This window comes from Gasterosteus aculeatus, chromosome 17 (assembly GCF_964276395.1).
Source record: "Gasterosteus aculeatus chromosome 17, fGasAcu3.hap1.1, whole genome shotgun sequence".
Classification (NCBI taxonomy): domain Eukaryota; kingdom Metazoa; phylum Chordata; class Actinopteri; order Perciformes; family Gasterosteidae; genus Gasterosteus; species Gasterosteus aculeatus.
Genome location: NC_135705.1, coordinates 8632878 through 8651197, shown reverse-complemented (window position 1 = coordinate 8651197; position 18320 = coordinate 8632878). Strand labels below are relative to the sequence as shown.

Here is an 18320-nt window from a genome sequence, read left to right as displayed (position 1 = left end):
AAATCATTGGTCAGGTCAAGTCACTATGAAAATAGTCTGTGTACTGGTGCCATAGATGTACAAAGACAAACATGGATGCATTATTTATAGAACTGATACAGAAATGTCAATGGCTTAAAAGTGACACTGTGACTTAGAAATTATTGTTTTTAAAATAAAATGTGTTTATGTACAGATTCAAATCACCAGACATTTAAACATTGGTGTAAATGTTTTAAGCAAACTGTGAAATTGTGTGTGATGCTTGTTTCGTTATGCTATGTCGTTTCCACTGCGCCACACTGATCTTTTATGAAGCCGGTGCTTAAGGTCATTGACCTAATAACATATAATAATTCCTGAGAAGCTTGCTTTATTGGCTGGCAGTATTTGTAGTCGCTTCCCTTCCCGTGATAAGAATAATGATAACAACATGTCAATATGTTGTTGAATTGTAATCTGTTTTAGCATAGAATATGGCAGAATTTGTAATATATTGAATAGAGATTTTTTATTTTTTTTATAACAGTCAGAGACAAGAATGCTTCTCTTCAAATTCATCTTTGGACAATTCATGCACATTTTCCGTGTAAATGTTTATTTCAGGAACGGAACAATGAGGTGGTTGTTTCTAGTCGGTCCCGTTAGCGGAGAGCACACTCGATGTTAACTTACTTACGCTAGGCGGTCATTACAGTGTTGTAAATACCAATTGATTCCAAATATTGATCTTATTATTACCGCGGGTTTTTTGCTGTGATATCATGGGCTTTCTTAAATATGTTACGCGGGATGATTTATTGTTTAAGTTCTTGGGTATTTGATTATTTGTGCTTCCGTTGGTGCGTGACTTCCCTCTGCTGGTAGAAAGAGGGCCTGTAAACATTCCTCTTGTGGCTGCCATTATTTCTCATGCATCACATCGAGTAAGTTATGACTCACTGGGCATTCCTTCATCTACTAGTAAAAATATCAATTGAATCCCAGTATCACATACCTTGTGACAGCTTTGAGTAATAGCAAAAAAACATCCAGTAGCCCAACATGATTTAAAATGTTAAATCTTCCAAGTGCTGTTCCCATAGGAACCAGTTTTCCTGTCTGTGACGCTGTGAGGGATGAAGATGAATCATTGGTTTCAGTTTAGCAGACGTCGTCATCAGGACATTCTTGTCCCCTGTGACTGTCTTCTTATGGGAAGGAATGAAAATAAACATTTCACAATGTTGAATGGAATGTAATGTTGTCAGGGCAACGTTTCGAAAAAAAAAAACCCACAAGGACTTGACTTAATAACACCCTGTGTGAAATTAGTGCGCGCTGACATCAGTTGTTACAAAATGCAACGTGAGTTTCTTTTCCTTGTCGATGTCACTGCTGGGAAATGTTGTGTCAGGTGGCTTTTCTGTCTGTCAATAAAAGATTTTGTGCAGGACGACTAACCTGAAGAGTCTTAAATCTCCAAATATTTGAAATAGTTAAGTCACGTTGTGTGTCTGTGTATGTGGTTTTTGTGGTTTGGTACACTCTGTGCTGTAAAGCGTTGTGTAACCCTTTGACTCATTGCCACACCTTTCCACGCCTCCTAACGAACACTTGAGCCGATCTCAAACATAAGACAGAGTTGCCAGTAGCTATGGAATACATGATCCGCGGGACAAGACAAAAGACCTCTCTGAAACATGTTGTGGACAATATTCTTACTACTTAGTGGACTGCTCACACTACTTCTCCTTTACTCCACTCGCACAAGGTAAAGACATTTATTAATGTGTTGATATCGTGTATTTGATATTAAAAGACGTTAATGAATAGGATTATTATACCTCGTAATTCATATTGAATCACCTTTACTGTTATTTGTGTGTTTGAAAAATGCTGACGCTTATCTGCTGATTCAATTCATTTGGTTGTCAAGAAAAAAAAACAACTCAAATGTTCTCACAGCGTACAGTGTGTCCTTTGTTTCAACCTCTCTACGCAAAGCTATCATGACAAAAACAACTCCAAACCTTTTAGTTAAGATTCCCTAACAAATTAATCTTAATCACTTAATCAAGGGTCAGAAAAACGACCCGCTGGAAACAACCGAGTGAGGAAAGTGAAAAGCATCACTTTCCCGACCTCAAGCAAGGTGCTGCTCGACTGAACCGCTCTGGTGGAGCCGCTCCAGGGCCCGCAGATTTATGAATGGGATCATTGAATGGGATCTAATGCAAAGCTTCCCGTTGGCGTCATTTTAACAACTTCCCTTAAAACTCCACAGACAGAATAATGAGCCTCCTCTGGACAAAGGTGTCCTCCCGTGGTTGGGCCACGCTCTGGAGTTTAGTAAAGACGCCGCAAAGTTTTTGGGCCGGATGAAAGACAGACATGGGGACATTTTCACGGTGAGTTCGTGACTACGGGAAGATTTGAATGTCAAATAAAAAAAAAAAAGAAATATGTAATGTTGACCGATGGTTTTGCAAACATGAACAAGAGGTCTGTCTGCTAATCAGATTCATGATCTGAAATGCAAATAGATTTTTTGCAGGATAGCAACCAGCTTTCCATTTTAACATGACATCACTATGTTACTACTGTAACCCAGAAAGTTTCACAGAACGTCTTTGAGCAAAACACTGACTATTCCACACAACCTAAAACTAAAGAAAAAAATGAACATACTTTTTAGAATAAACCCTAAAAATAATGGTTTCAAATGTTGCAATTTAAATGAATGAAAATCAAACTAACTAAAATGATGTCCTCCCAGGTCCGCGTTGCTGGGATTTACCTGACGGTGCTGTTGGATCCAAACTCCTTTGATGCCGTGATGAACGACACCGTCTTCCTGGACTTCACCCGCATCAGAAACAAGCTCTTGCAGCGGGTCTTCGGTCTGCAGCTGCCGTGTATCAAACCTCAAGCCGAGCGGAAGTGGATGGAACAGTAATGAATGCATGCATCTAAACACGTACTTTGCAGTCAATAAAACGACAACATGAACCCTGCCCTTCAACAAGGATCGTGAGAATCTTTTCATTGTTTCCTCAGGCACTTTCAAGGTGTCAGTCTCTCAAAGCTCAGCAGCTCCATGAGTGCTCACCTTCATAGCCTGCTGCTGAGGAACCAGAAAGAGTTCAACCCTTCGGAGTGGAGGCAGGACGGACTCTTCAGTCTTTGTTACAGCCTACTCTTCAGGTAACACGCGGCTCTGGATACCCTGCAACAGACTGTAGATCAAATGACGTCACTGTTTATACCAACAGTAATCACAGACAAGATCTTGAACCTCATTGTTGACCTCAGGGCCGGTTATCTGACGATGTTTGAAAGGAGAGACGATGCTTCTGCAGTTTACGAAGAGTTTCGCAAGTTCGACGATCTTCTCGCCAAACTGGCTCGTGGGTCGCTCAAGCGAGGTAAGCTGAACAATAGCGAACGGAAGAAAACTTGTTTTGCTTTTGCTTTCCTGCTCGGCCTCCGCATGTGCACAGCAAGTATGCGTGAAACAACCTCGTTCCTTCAACAGGTGAAAGCAAGACAGCCGACTCGTGCCGGGGGCGACTGTGGGAGCTGCTGTCCCCGAAACGTCTGAGTGGAGGGTCAGGGTCGAACTCCTGGCAGCAGAGCTACCGCGGCTTCCTGCAGGACGAGGGAGTAGATGGAGAAATGCAAAAAAGAGCTTTACTGTTGCAGTTGTGGACCACACAGGTGAGAGCTGGTTCCACTGGCTTGTCTCAATGTGCCGCAGAGAATGATACACACACACACACACAGGGCCACACAAACGCTCCACATTGTGTGCTCAGCCTGTCTAAACATCTTCTCTAGCAGTTGCTCAGAGCTACCTGCCTCAACTTGTTACTCAGAGTGGAGTTTGGCCACGTGTGTTGACGCAGACCAGTTTCCATGACACCGTGTCTCGTTTAAGGTCAAGTAATTACACAGCAGTACGAGTGAGGAAGAGGCTTGCGTGATTCAGTTGAAGCCGCTTCCTCCTTCTCTCATTTTGAAGTGCAAGCACGCAGTTGCAGGAGGTCATGTGCAGGATGTGTGCAGTCACTCTGGTTTTCTACACGGCTTTGTGTAGTGCAGGACCTGACGCCTTATTGATTCATAAATCCTATATTACTTACCGATTTTATTATTAATAATGGGTGTGAACACAGAATTGTCCGCACTGTAAGAGCAACATGGTGTATTGGCTCTGTGCGGCCACGTGGGGGAGATAGCAAGTTGTTTGACTGTCCTAGTGGCTGCTGCTCATTCATACTACATTTTAGCTGCAATAGCTTTTTAAATACCAGTCTGACTTTATTAATAGTTGTTCAGCCAGTAATAAGGAGAAACTTTAGCCAGTCCACCCACTACAGGCTCTTTCAGATGCACTGCTGGCTATTCCCTAAGCGTGTCTATTTGTGCTTTAACCTGCCTTTTGGGATATTAAAGCACACACTCTCGGTCTGGGAAGGAAACTGGAGCACCACTGCAGAGAATAGAGGCATTAGATGCGAGTCCAGCGGGATGTGCCGGTGTAAATGTGGCTTATTCTCCAGTCACAGGCAATGCTGGGATTTCACCAAAGCCACATACCAGTTCATCCTGAGTCGGTAGCTGTTTTTTTGTTTCCTTTGCAAACAAGCTTGTTGCCTCATTTTACATCCTGTTAGTTTAATCTGTTCAGAAGCATAACATCTGCGAATAGAGCAGTAACATATGCAGATATTAAAATGTATGCGTATTTCCCAAAATGCTATTCTACTGAAAAAACAATTTCATTGTGAGGCATTAAATCTGTCGACCCTGATGATCCAAGAGGGCGGAAAGTCACCGTGTGCCCCCTTAAGTCGCCTGTGGGCATTTTCTCTGGCGGTCAATGGAGAGCTGACCGGAGATGTGCAGAGGTTACACGCAGCTCCACTAACCCACAACAATTACTGTCTGACAAGCTCAGGTGATCTCCTCAAAGGGCTCAGCGAAGTGTGTGGACCTCACGTCAGTCATCTTCACACAGCAGCATCACAGAGAGCTCCATATTTACTATCTCCACAATAAATGCATCGCATTACAATGTAAAAGTTGTTCACACTAGAAGCTCGCATGAAGGAGCTTGTGCTAAGTGGGGTGTTTTTCTTTAAGTGCAACGCTGGACCGGCTGCCTTTTGGCTCCTTGGCTTCTTGCTCACTCACCCCGAGGCCATGGAGGCCGTCAAATCCGAGATCAGAGGCCTCCGGGACACCAACCAGCAGCATCCCGCCGCCATCACCCTGCTGGAAGCACACAGCACACCTGTGCTCGGTACGCAACAGCTGCTCCTTTCCACCTACTTACTCAGCTAGCGGGTTGAGCCTCCCCCAGAGAGGTGGAATCAAAGGCTCATTTGACTTGTTGATAGGAACAAGATAAGTGCTGCATGGGGAGACAATGACAGCGTCAATACAAGTTTGACCTTTTGAACAAATTAAAATAGCGACTGTCTTTTTCGTACGTTGTAATTTCCGTGCCATTGTTTGTATCTCTGGCAAATTAATCCCGAGGGCGGATTGAACTCACGCTGCCACCCGTGTTACATCCTCCGCTCTGCCGGCCTTTTTCCATTCTGCAGACAGCGCCCTGAGCGAGACCCTGCGGCTCACCGCCGCGGTAATGATAAACAGAGAGGTGGTGCAGGACAAGACCCTGCTCATGGCCGGCGGGAGGAGATACCACCTGAGAAAAGGGGACAGGGTTTGTCTGTTCCCCTTCCTCAGCCCTCAGATGGACCCACAGATCCACCAAGAACCACAGGTGCTTTATTTATATGTATTAAAATAAGAGCATTAATGTCACACACGTGGAAAACAGGTCTTATGATGTGCTCGCGATGTTATCACTTAATATGTATAGTGGAACACGGGGCCTCCGCTGCCATAATACCTGTGTGGCTCTATTGTGATTTCATATTGTGAAGCGCTAAGCAATCTTGAGGAGGAAGGATTAAGCAGTGTGATTTAAATTACCAACAGAATACATCCTTTGGGATGAGCTGCTAAATGCCTACGAATGAAGTGAGTAGGTGTTGACTTGCAAGAGAACAAGATCAATTCCCCATGTTCATTCTGTTTGTCTGTGATAATTACAGATTATGTGAGTTTATTGTGTTTCTTAAAAGGTGATACTTCCATATTATTTTTAACAACAAAATAGAGCAAGAGATTTGGGATTAAACCTGTTTGCATGATATCATAATGTACACATCTCATGCCTTTATGTTTGTTTGTTTTTAATCTCCTCTCCAACAGATTTTCAAGTATGACCGCTTCTTAAATCCCGATTCCACAGTGAAGGATGAATTCTACAAAGATGGAAAAAAGCTGAAGTACTCCACCATGCCCTGGGGTGCAGGCAGTAGCATCTGTGTTGGGAAACAGTTTGCTGTCACAGCCATTAAACAGTGAGTATAAAAATCTGCCGGTTTTCAATCTCTTTAATTTTCCGACGCTGCACTGAGGGTTTAAAATTGTACGTTGACGATCAAAGCCTTTCCTGCAATATAACCCCATCAAAGAATATCTCCACATAACAATTCCGCTATTATTTTCCTGCTTCCTTTTTCATCTCATTTTCATCAACAAACTGTGATATAATAATTGGTTGTGCTGTCAAATAAACTGCAGGGTTAAAGAAATAGGGCGGCCCAGGTAAAACCACAATAGGTTGTTATGTCTTGCAAGTCACTGATTGAGCAAGATGTAAAACAAAAAATAGACACGGAGCCGGTGATGGATGTAGCTGAGGAGAGGATAGTAATTTGGGAGAGCATGCGTTTTTCAGACTCTAGATCCAGTTGTAAAGGTTAAAGGTCAATCCTTACAAGTAGTAAACAACACAAACAAAACGGTTATATTCAGGTATTTTGTATTTATGTCAGATTGGTTGATTTACCTGGTGAGATTTTCACAGAATTTCTGCATTTACCCGTCTGATAAGTCGTGCTGGCCGATCTGTCATTCTAAACTGCTTTTGCCGCCTGTTTTTCTAGATTTGTGTTCTTGCTCTTGACCAATCTTGATCTGGAGATGTGCGACCCGGAGGCCAAACTGCCACCAGTTAATCCCAGTCGCTACGGCTTTGGGATGCTGCAGCCAGACGGAGATCTGCAGGTCTCTTTCAGGCTGAAGAGGACACCGCGTGCAATGTGAATACTTTGATTAACTGTATATAGCTGTAAAAATTAATAAAGCATTTGTTTTATGTACTGCCAACACTATTTACCATTTTATATTGAGAGTGAATATATGTATTGTATTTAACTGGTTTGTCATTAATATTTTAAATTAAAAAAATTAACCTGGCGTGTATCGAATTGTATTATTGTTATCTCCGTACAACAGCTAAATAGTCGTAGGCGTGAAAGGCTGATTGTTCAGGGCTTTGAAAGGGAAGACCAGGTCAGTAGTGGGGTCTGAGGGCTCTGGGCTTGGGTTAGAAGTCTGGTGGATGCGTTCCGGACCTGTTGGGAGTCTTTTCATGGGGCGACATCTGATGCCAAAGAGGAGTTTGTTTCAGTAATGAAGAAGGAAGAAAACTGTTAACGGGTGAGGCACGGACCAAAAGGCAATACGACAGACAGCAGCAGCAGTTCCAGCAGTCACCGGGAAACGACGTGGTTGGGGACGGAAGACTGGGTGGATTACCGGGGCGAGACGTGGGTAGTCCAAGACAGGCCGGGACGGCAACGGGAAATCAGTCCAAACTAAACCGCTGGAAGGTTCTGCCATGAACGCGGTGAACGATCTGGCAGCGAGTGAGCGACTGACTGGGGTTTAAACACTAAAGGGAGCGAGGAGGGCAGACGGGTGGGTGGGATTGGGCTGACGAGGTGAATGTGACTAGCAGGTGAACAGAATGAACCGACTAGGTGGAGTGAGGGAGAAATGACAGCGCTGTGACAAAAACAAGACGTTTATCTACTTTTCAGCAGCAGGGCGTGTGAGAGAAGGCCCGTTTGTGTGCTATGTACTTTCACGTTGTACAATTTTAAACTCAGGACTTTTACTTGTACTGTTTGTAATGTAATGTAGGGGACCTGAATACTTGTTCAACCATTGTTCAGCCTGAGAAATAGAAGGGTAAACTCAGCTATTCTTGCCATATTAAGCAGCACTATTATTTTCTCTGAACATCAACCATCATGTGTAGTCTACCAGTGGCTCTCTGCTGGCTCTGTGCTCTCACATCTTCTGCTCATCCATATTTCATGTGCGCTGTCATTACATGGCGCCTCTATCTAACAGCACACCCTAAGGACGACCAACAGTGCCTCGGAGTGAGTGTGTGTGTGTGTGTGTGTGTGTTTTGTTTTTTTGTGTGTTCATTGATAGGAAGCTGCGTGCAGACGTCAAGACGCAGCGCCGAAAGAGTTAATCGGATGTCGGAAGACGGCGCCGAGCTGCCATGGATCCACTTCGGGAGCGATGCGGCGCCTCCTCACGCAGCTGAGCGGGAGCATCGCGCGGAGGATCGCGGGGAGTCTCCGGCTGACCGAACGGACTCCGGTCGAATACTTGTTGATCCTCGAGCCCGAGAAACCGGTGCGAGATGCGGAGCGGCAGATGAATCCCTCTGCCATGTCGGAGGCAGAAGAGGGGGAAGCGGATCGGGTTAAAACATGGCAATAGCAAACCAACAACGTCGCCCCTTCTGTTTTCTTTTTTGACATTTTTATTTTTTTTGAACGCTTCCTCTCCGCTTGCGCACGGAGCAATGCGCGCTGGTTCGATTCCGTGGAGGATGACAACTCAATACGGTATTTAATCCCAAAGCTTATTCGACTTTGAATCCTGTATGTAACCCAGCAATTTTAATCGATTATCGGTGGCATGTGGGGAATATTCGCAATTGAAACTGCACCAATATGGAGCAGGCAGCCTTGGACAAACAGGGAAACGCTGGGAAACGACGGAGGATTTGGATTCACAACACTGTCGATGATTAAACATCTACAAAATGAGCTCATTCTCAGTCAAACGCGTAGCTGCACATGGCAGTCCTACGTTATGTCCACATAATGGGGTGGGGAATGTTTATTGGGCCAAATGCTAATTGTCGAGGCATTGACTAAAGTAGAAAACAGGAGGGTGGAGGCTTCTTCAAAATGAACATTTATTGTTGTTTTACCTCTTCCTCGCAGCCGGTTACTGCATAACCCCACATGACAATGCGTTCACCCTTTATTACACAGCCCCCGCTCTCGCCTTTATCTCCGATGTGTAATTGAGGCTGACATTATGCACGGTCCCAATTGCGTTTGTGAAGTGTCCAAAACTTTGCGTGACAGCTGTCAATGATCACATCTGCAGGGCCGAGGTGTTGTTTGGCTTTCCACGCTCTCACCCCACAGACATTAAACCAAACGAACAGCCGGAAAACCCAAAAATAAATTAAAAAAATGTGCGACTGGTGCCACGTCTTCAGGTCAGGGACGAGCGATGAAAGCGTTGGACATCTTTTATCTGGACATGATGTAGCCTGTGTGTCTTCTTCTCCGTGTCAACCTGCCTTCCCCTGGAGGGGGGGAGGGAGAGTGATGATGGGAGTGAACAGCGCTTCCTGGTGTTTCAGCACCACCCGAGTGGACAGCGCACACGTTGCGCCGCACTGATCGCGGTGGTGTCCCGCGTCCCCGACCGCAGACCAATCACTGTGAATATTTTATTAAACGATGATAATATTGCATCAGTCGACATATAGAGATACCTCCAGAAAATAGGGTCGGTGCGAGCTCATTGGAAAGTATTTGGTGGGGAGTTTTCAACAAGGCAGAATATTTTTCTATTTCTCTGAGCCTCAAAAAGAAATGTGTGATTCTGGACACTGAGTTTTAGTCACCTCAAGAATTCCCATCTTACATAAATCGATATGATGGTTATTTTATTTTACAAATTAAAAAGAAAATAGTATTGAACTTGATATAAAAAATACTAGTGTAATTTATCTGTTTCTCTCCCCTGCATCCTTTAAAAAACACAATTTCTAAATTATTATTTCTATTCCTTACTGGTTTTAAATGATGAGGGTTCTCTAGGACAAAGATGTGGCAATAATAGAAAGACTCAACTAGGAAATCTTTTATTTTCCATCAGTTCTTTAAACAATGCATTTTGAAATTTGGTCTCGAGGACTTTGCAGTTATAGTCAATCACTGTAAGCAAGGCCTAATCAAACAAACCAGGCAGGAAACCAGTGACTATGGACACAAGTTGTCAATCATCAACCATGGAGTAATTTTGCTGTCTTGAATTTGTTTGATTTAAAAATAAACAAATATATTTATATTTTGTTCTTTTCTTCTGAACTCCTCTTTTCACCTATCAAATGTATCTCATACCTTTTGACCTCCAGGTCAGGAACCGCTGGGGCGGTGGCCCAAATCTTTAATCATCAGCAAAGAGTCAGATGATTGAACTGTGCGTCTTGAAACGTGAGGCTAATCTAAGATACTAATGATTTCTCAATGTTTGTTTTATTCCATTCCATCAGGTAAAATTATGAAAGAAAACAGAAACAGCCGTAGTCCACAGCCCTGGATGTTTGCCTGATTCCTCAACCTAAAGTCATCATGGAGAAACCCTTGGTCGAGTTGAATAAAGCTGGCTCACAGTCAACGTCATCGCTGCCCCCTGAACCGGTGGAGATCATTCGCAGCAAGTCGTGTTTCCGCAGAGTCAGGCTGAACGTTGGGGGTCTCCCGCATGAGGTTCTGTGGCGAACATTAGATAGGCTGCCACGGACACGTCTGGGAAAGTTAAGAGACTGCAACGCCCACGAATCTCTGATGGAGGTGTGCGATGACTACAACCTCGAGGAGAACGAGTACTTTTTCGATCGACATCCAGGGGCGTTCACCTCAATCTTGAACTTCTACCGTACTGGTAAGCTGCACATGATGGAAGAAATGTGTGCCCTGTCCTTCAGTCAGGAACTCGACTACTGGGGCATTGATGAGATCTACCTGGAGTCGTGTTGCCAGGCGAGGTACCATCAGAAGAAGGAGCAAATGAATGAGGAGCTCAAACGAGAGGCCGACAATATGAAGGACAGAGATGGAGAAGAGTTTGACAACACGTGCTGTGCCGAGAAACGGAAGAAGCTTTGGGACCTTCTGGAAAAGCCGAGCTCATCTGTCGCGGCAAAGGTAACGGTCTTTGGATGACGGGTGTAGGATGAGGTTGGGGTTGGTCGGGGCAAACCTCCCCCAGCATTATGAGGATTTACAAAAGGCAGAAAATCATGAAATCTGCAAAAACGAATGCAAACACGCAAATCTAAAATGCTGATGCAGCAGTAGAACTTTGTAGTCAATCCGGAATGAGACAGGGAGCCAGTAGTGAGTGTGGGATGGAAGCAGGAACCTGGCAGGGCTGTTTTGGATGTATTGTAGTTTCTAACACCAGCATGTTAGCACCGTCATTGTGTGCATGTTGGCATGCAGACATTAGCATTGAGCTCAAGGAACCATCCATCTTCAAACTGATTATCCTGCACACAGGGTCGCAGGGGGGGCTGGCGTTAATCCCAGCCCACTTCAGGCGAAAGACAGGGTACACCCTGGATTGCACTCACATCCATGTGGCAATTTAACCCAACCTCCAGAGCATGTCTTTGGGTTGTGGGAGGAAGCCGGAGTAGCCGGAGAGAACCCACGCAGACACGGGGAGAACACGAGTACCTAAATAAGGCATCGCATTGCATTGAAACTGTATATGTTGAAGTCCCTCTTTGAAGTAAGTAATGCCTTTAGGCACCGAGACAAGTCGCTCGAAATGTGTTGCCTGTAAATTACATTTTTTTCCAAAGATGCGGACAGCGCAAGGGAGCAGGTAACACCAGGGATGACGTGGTTTTTAAGCTGTTTTTAGACGTGCTTAAAAGTGAAAGTACTGTAACCGCTCATCAATGTCACGCTGGCCGGAAGAAGCCAAAGAAATTTGCAGAGGCGGGCTGGTGAAAGTGGTGGCAACAAATACTGATTAGCATTAGTCAATTAGGATGAACTACACACAGGGGCAGCGTCTGAAGCAACGTGTCTCAGTATGGTTGACACCTTAGGGGGCTTGCGCTTGAGTTTGAATTGGAATATTATAGGATGATATCATTTTTTGAAAACTAAATCTGCTTCCTATGAAAATTTCATCTGGATGAAACTTTAAGGAATGTCACAAGATTCATTATCTGTGTCTAAGGTTATACTCTTATTACCACACTTGTAATAAAAGGTCATTGTCATATTTTTAGTTTGCTTTTGAAAACATGTGAGCTAACTGATCCCACATTACCACATTCTTAAGCATTGCAACATGCATGTGTCCCACTTTGTCCCACTTTGTGAACTGATAATCCAGTGAATTCATTAAATCCAGTAAATCAGTCAAATATCTCTCACAAAACAAATGTAAGTCATTTGATTGCTTCTTTGTGAGAACCCTACCCAACATCATCCTGGGCCAATTTAATTTAATTTACTGCAGGAAGCTAAGTGAATTAATATATTTTAGTACATAAACAACAACTCAGGATCATTTTTGATTGTTTGATTACATTCATTCGCATTAATCAATGCTTGGAAGGAGCATTTTTTTCATCAATAGAATGTGTTTGTGTCATGGAACATATTTCAACATTCAACTACAGTAAAATATAAATTTTATCAAGGAAGACAGGTTTAGTTTGCCACCGTTTAGTGTCTCTCATGTCAGTTAAGAAAGACCACACCTGAGCAGTATGTTTTCAGTATAATTTAGGAACCCTGCCATTAGTATTTAACATCTGTGTTAAATGTCATGATTAAATGACAAAGGAATCATCCTAAACGATAAAGATAAAGATCTCCTTATCTTTAAAGGCATGGCATAGCGTGTTGACTTATTTAATGTGCTCACCTTTAGTCTTTAACAAAAAACACAGAGTTGCCCTGCAGCTGCAACCTCAGAGGCCACAGCGGAGCCAGAAACGATTCGCCTTTGATCACGTTATCTGACATTGAATTGGAGGGATCAAAGAGGATGCCGTTTCTTTTCTATATGATTTTAAAGGGAAGCACGGTGCCCAGTTTGTGAAATGTGGAGGAAATGAAACTATTAGCAGTATGTGCCGGCTGATGCTTCGCAGCGAGAACGGTCAGCGCTGCTCCACAAACCGCAGACGCAGAGAGAAAGAGAGAGATGAGTGCTGGGAGCCTGTCAGTGAAACGTCTTCTTCAATCAAAGAGATCAATGCTTATTGTGTTCGAGCTAAGGAAGTGCAGTAGAAAACAGAGAAGATCACTCTAAGTCGGCCACGCGCTGCTGTCTCCATTGTAGCATTCGAATATCTGCAGTTGATCAAAACAACACCGGAGGACAGTTTAGAAGAAGCACAGATGTGGGTTCTTCCCTTTGAATAATAACACAACAAGGTGCTCGTGCACATTGCCTGCTGCTAATCTATGTCTCCCAATAGCCACCAACTAATGAGTGGGTGCAAAAAAGTGTTAATCGCTTCTCTCGGCATCATTAGGAGCTCATAGCGGAAGATGTCATGCCAGAAAAAGAAAAAAAAGAGCAACCTTGACACAGCCAGGGGCAGAGTGGACCAAATTCTAATTAGCTGAGAAGGTCAACGTGAAACCACAGATCAAACTACCAAAGCATTGATAGGGGTTGATGTACGGTCTTGGTCTTTCCTTAATGGTCTGCAGCGCGCTGTGGGCTTGTCGCGCGGTCCAGCGCCGACCACAGAGCGTCCCGGCGTGTCGGGTCAGAGATGGAAACGGGTGTCTGACCTCTCACAAACAGCCGGTGAATGGTCGAGTTCAGCACTGAACAAATGGTCGCTGAGCAGCAAAACTATAATTGTGTCATCACTGAAGAAGTGGTACTTAACATTGGACTAAGTCTATTTGTGTGTGTGTGTGTGTGTGTGTGTGTGTGCGTGCGCACCCCTGCAAAGTTCCTGTATTTAAGTGCGTGCACAGAGCAACACAAGAAAAGCATGTTGTCACTGAATTATTTGTTAAGACGTGCAGGGAAAAATCCAGCCTGTATTCTTTCTGTCCTGTCATCCTTTACCTCTATTGGCTCATGTCTCTGCTTCCTTCCTCCCCTCTTCAGGCTGCTCCACTATACCTCTGACTAAATGTCAGGGAAATGTCACGTTAATTATTCTCCAGGAGACTCCAGGCCCAATTTGAAGCTTCCTTTTCTCTCTGTTTGCATTCTTTTGTAAGCCACGCTATTGTCTGTCTCTCGCTCAAATCAGATTTGAGTCACCGTAAAACAAGATTGTGTCTGTGCGCTGACGGAAGCTGCTCGTAACAGTTGACTGGCAAGAAAAGCCCTTTTCCACCTGTAGTGGCCTTTATGTGATGCCATGAGTCATCTGGATGGTTTTCACAAAAGAATTGTGGGCTTCACTTAAAAACAAACATTCGTTTCTCATGCTGTCACCTCCAAACAAAGCTCACTGAGAGATTTAAGAAGTAATGAGACTGAATCTAGCTGTGGAATTTGAAAATTGTTCAATATATTTCACTGTCCCAGGACATATTATTGAAGTAATTCAACTAATTGTATTTGGGATAGTTTGACCTAACATTTAAAAACGGAAACAAACATGAAGGTTTCTGTCAATTTGTCCTCCGTGAATCAAAAAATGTGAATGTGCATCAGATGACAGGAAACAAAGTCCAATCATGCTCCTCCACACGAAACCACATGTATCCGTCACCTTTAGTGTGGTATACACTAAAGGTAACGGATACATGTGGTTTCGCCAAATTCCTCAGCAGCAGGATCCAAGACACAAAGCACTATTTCTGACAGCCAGAAAAGTCTCAATAAATCAAATGGATGATGATGGACTGTAAACAATTGACTAGAAAGATGTGTCCCAATTCAGGGGCTAAATCATCCGGAGTCATGAAAGGAATAAAAACACTCATTTGAACGCAAACCATGAAGTTAATTAAGTGCCTTAAATCCAATAAATCATTTTCCAGAGGTCTGAGAGGCCGTCAGGCTCATTAACCGTTTCCGATGTCTGGACTGCTTCATTTGGGTAAGAGGCACAGCTTCAGCCCGGCCCTTGTATCATGGCCGAGATCCATCCACCAATTGTTTTTGACTGCCAGGTTTTAACTGCCAACGCATTGAGACGGCCTCGTCGTGGCCGTTAATGGCCGTCTTTCAACCATATTTGACATTTTAGTGCTGATGGATTAATTCAGCCGGTCTAAACGCTGGAGAAACCAGTGTGACTCTGGAGTCACAGGCCGTTTTCAGGAATTGGTTCTGTTTGGTCCATTTACTTATTGGTGTGTTTTATATACTCTATGATTTCACTTTGAAGGAAAAGGGGTGTGGATCTCATGGGTCAACAGGACAGTTTCTACCCTGTTGCATTCATTCTTAAACCTCCATAACACAAAATGTCATTTCCGTTGTCAGGGCAAACTTGTTTTGTGCTTTCTGGGCACACACAGCCATCAAACAAATATTTATTGCTGACCCTAACCCAAAACACGATGATGTTAAGCCGGCTATTTCAGCACATTCTCACGGGACTGAGTCAATAAACTTAACCCGATTTACTAACGTCACTACAGAGAAAAACTAATCAGGTGACTAACGACCACATTTACAAAATGTCAACTTCTTCCAAAGCAAACACAGCACCCCGCAGAGTGCGCAGGGTGCTGAGTGACCATGCAATACTCAAGTCACGAACATATCAGGCCTTCGCAGGCTATTCGTCAATGTTGTCTTATCTGTATGGCGCTGAGACATAAACTAGGATCATGTGCACTTGGAGGGCCTCAATGATCGCGTTCATGCCGTTCTGCCTGTCAGGGGAATTGATCCCACCTGTGACCTGTTTTGATGACACACAGACACACTTATACTGCAAACATTGTTCAGTGTATAGAGTGTTGAACCACAATTTATGATTCTCATGACTGAGAAGCATGGGAGATGCAGGCATTCCGACATACGGAACAGACATTTTATTTGATGAATATGATGAATGGTGCTTCCTACGTAATTGCTGTGTATTATTATTAATGAAGGAGTGTGACAGTAAAATAACCAAGCCTGCACACCTGCACATTGATGGACTACAAGGCAAAATGGCAGATGTTTTGAAAGCTGAGCTTTTGTCTCTAAAATGCTCCTTAGAGCTGAAGAGAACTAAACAGTTTTGAGATAATTCTCTGTGGGTCCATCATATGACTGAATTGGAACTATTTTCCAATGAATACCGGCAGCGCTAGATCCAAAAATGGGTTGAGTCCAGCAAGAAAGTTGCCAAAAAAACAACAACATATCACCGTGGTCATGAACAACAAACGTGGCTTTGTTGGTGCTCACAGCTGTTAAAGTGAGTGCAGGCCGACCGGCACGTCGCCTGTCCAATTGTTACATTCGGGTTGAACTAAATGATCGGAGCTTTACATCACGGCCCTGCGAACGCCCGAGATAACTGAATCCCTGAATCGTTTTATCAGAGTGCTCGGTTCACTGATTGCTATTAGGATGTAGTGGGAATTTCAACAAACATAACAAAAATGTTTTGGGGGGAAGATTACTGAATATGGTTACTAAGCTTACTAATATACCAATATATATTTTAATATCCCTGTCACAGTCAATAGCAGTATATCATGTACTTAATTACACATTTTCAGAAATAGTTCATGATATATCTTTTTCAACTCCGACAAACAATGCAAAAAAGATAACTTCACACTGTATTCTAAATTAAATGATAGATTTAAAATGACACAAATTGTTGACGAGAATCTATCAAGTGTATTTTTAAACGAGTTAACAAAAGGAGCCTGAACTCCAGTGGCGCTTCAGTGTTTCTTCTTCTGAGAAGAAAGGAACAGAGGTGATTACAAAACCACGCTGACAGTCTGGATTATCATTTGATGTGAAAAATGTATTCATAGAATGAGTTCATGTTGGACGGATGTTTTGGAACGAGTTTGGGATTATTTGGTATCTGTTTTAACATTGTGCTGCATATTTCAACGCTCATTCACTGTTAATGTGCAGTGGTCTGATTCTCTAGTGGTGGAGTCGTGCTTGTAAGTATTACACAAGTCATGTCATGCATTTTGTAGGGGATAGTCCAGGATTTGTCGTGGCATCTCGGCTTTTCTGGTTTGCACTACAGGACGCAGCTCGTTGGTTTTCGTCCAGTGTGTGTTGGGTAAGGACACTTGCGTGCGTTTCACTGGGGCAGAATGTATTTCAGTAGATCCATTCTTTCATCTAAAACTAAAACTCATAAATGTGTAATAGGTTACATAACTGTGGTCATCAAAGCAACCTGGGGTTCATGCAAAGCGATCGCTCGCATCCGTTGAAAAGAAGGAATTAACTAATAAAGCTGCTGCTTTTGCCACTGATGGACAGAATATACCATCACGCCATAGGAACGGCTCCGAAATGTGCATGACAAGAAAGTGAAGCTGGTCGAGAATAGCGCACTGCAAAGCTCGACAGCTCTTTTGTTCGTTCAATTTAGTGTTGAGCTGTTACGTGAGACCTCACAATACCAAAGAGGACGAAGCCCGAGGAGCAAAGACTGTAAGGGAGATAAAACAGCAACAGATCAAGAGATCTGGCAAGTGAAGGACTGTTAATGGAAGATAAAATTACTGTGAAACATGGTTAAATCAGAATATTCATATTGTTGAATTAGCCTGTGGGAACACTTTGAATCCTGGGTTGTCGGTGTACGACGTTGAATTATTGCTCACATGTGTTACTTTTAGGTATGGGAATCGATACAACACAGAATTGGGTCTACACAGCCTCCAACAAAAGCATCATAATACCTTTTAACATTCACACAAATCCAAATTAAATTGCTAGTGAAATGTAAGTGATGCTTTCGGACCTTTATAGAACACAGAGATAATAACGAAATCGGAGGCATTTAGCATTCGACCGCCTCAGGTTCAATTCCAATCCGCTGCCCTTTGCAAGATGTCGTCCCTTCGCGCTCTCCACCTTTTCCTTCCGTTGTCCTGCTGCGCAGCAAAAGAAATCACCTTTTTTAAATCGTAAACTACTTACTGGCGGAAAGGGTTTCATGAGCCATTTCAGTTTGTGGTTGCCTTTTGGACCACATTACATTTTAAAAGATAAGGCTACGCAGCAAAATATTCTACCTTCCCAAAGGCTGAAACAACATAAGCATCTGGTTAGTATTTTGTTTCTGCTACGAGTGCAGAGAAGAAAAAGCTCAGCATGGAAGACCCCTCTCCTCTGAATAAATTCTAATCCTGAGCGGTCTCAACAGACAGTCGTCTGCAAATAGCAGG

The 18320-nt window shown here is 43.4% G+C and overlaps 2 protein-coding genes across 2 annotated transcripts in view; both read left to right on the top strand.

Annotated features, from left to right (window-relative positions):
- Positions 1–1568: 1568 nt before the first annotated feature.
- On the top strand, positions 1569–7302 carry ptgis (prostaglandin I2 (prostacyclin) synthase). The gene is made up of 10 exons (XM_040203365.2): positions 1569–1732; positions 2246–2369; positions 2738–2913; positions 3019–3165; positions 3274–3386; positions 3497–3678; positions 5107–5266; positions 5574–5755; positions 6250–6401; positions 6990–7302. The coding sequence occupies exons 1-10, from the start codon at positions 1662–1664 to the stop codon at positions 7147–7149; spliced, it is 1467 nt and encodes a 488-aa protein (XP_040059299.1). The 5' UTR covers positions 1569–1661; the 3' UTR covers positions 7150–7302.
- Positions 7303–8319: 1017 nt separating this feature from the next.
- Positions 8320–18320, top strand: part of kcnb1 (potassium voltage-gated channel, Shab-related subfamily, member 1) — a 27538-nt gene continuing 17537 nt past the window's right edge. The window contains exons 1-2 of the mRNA XM_040203360.2: positions 8320–8756; positions 10490–11144. Coding sequence (XP_040059294.2) covers positions 10569–11144 — 576 coding nt within the window. The 5' untranslated portion in view covers positions 8320–8756; positions 10490–10568. The remainder of the gene's footprint in view (positions 8757–10489; positions 11145–18320) is intronic.

Excerpts from the sequence above, each read along its gene's own strand:
- ptgis (XM_040203365.2), top strand. The coding sequence starts at position 1,662 with ATGTTGTGGACAATATTCTTACTACTTAGTGGACTGCTCACACTACTT. Across the intron at positions 1,733-2,245 it reads CTTTACTCCACTCGCACAAG|ACAGAATAATGAGCCTCCTC; the intron begins GTAAAGACATTT and ends AAAACTCCACAG. Across the intron at positions 3,166-3,273 it reads TGTTACAGCCTACTCTTCAG|GGCCGGTTATCTGACGATGT; the intron begins GTAACACGCGGC and ends TGTTGACCTCAG.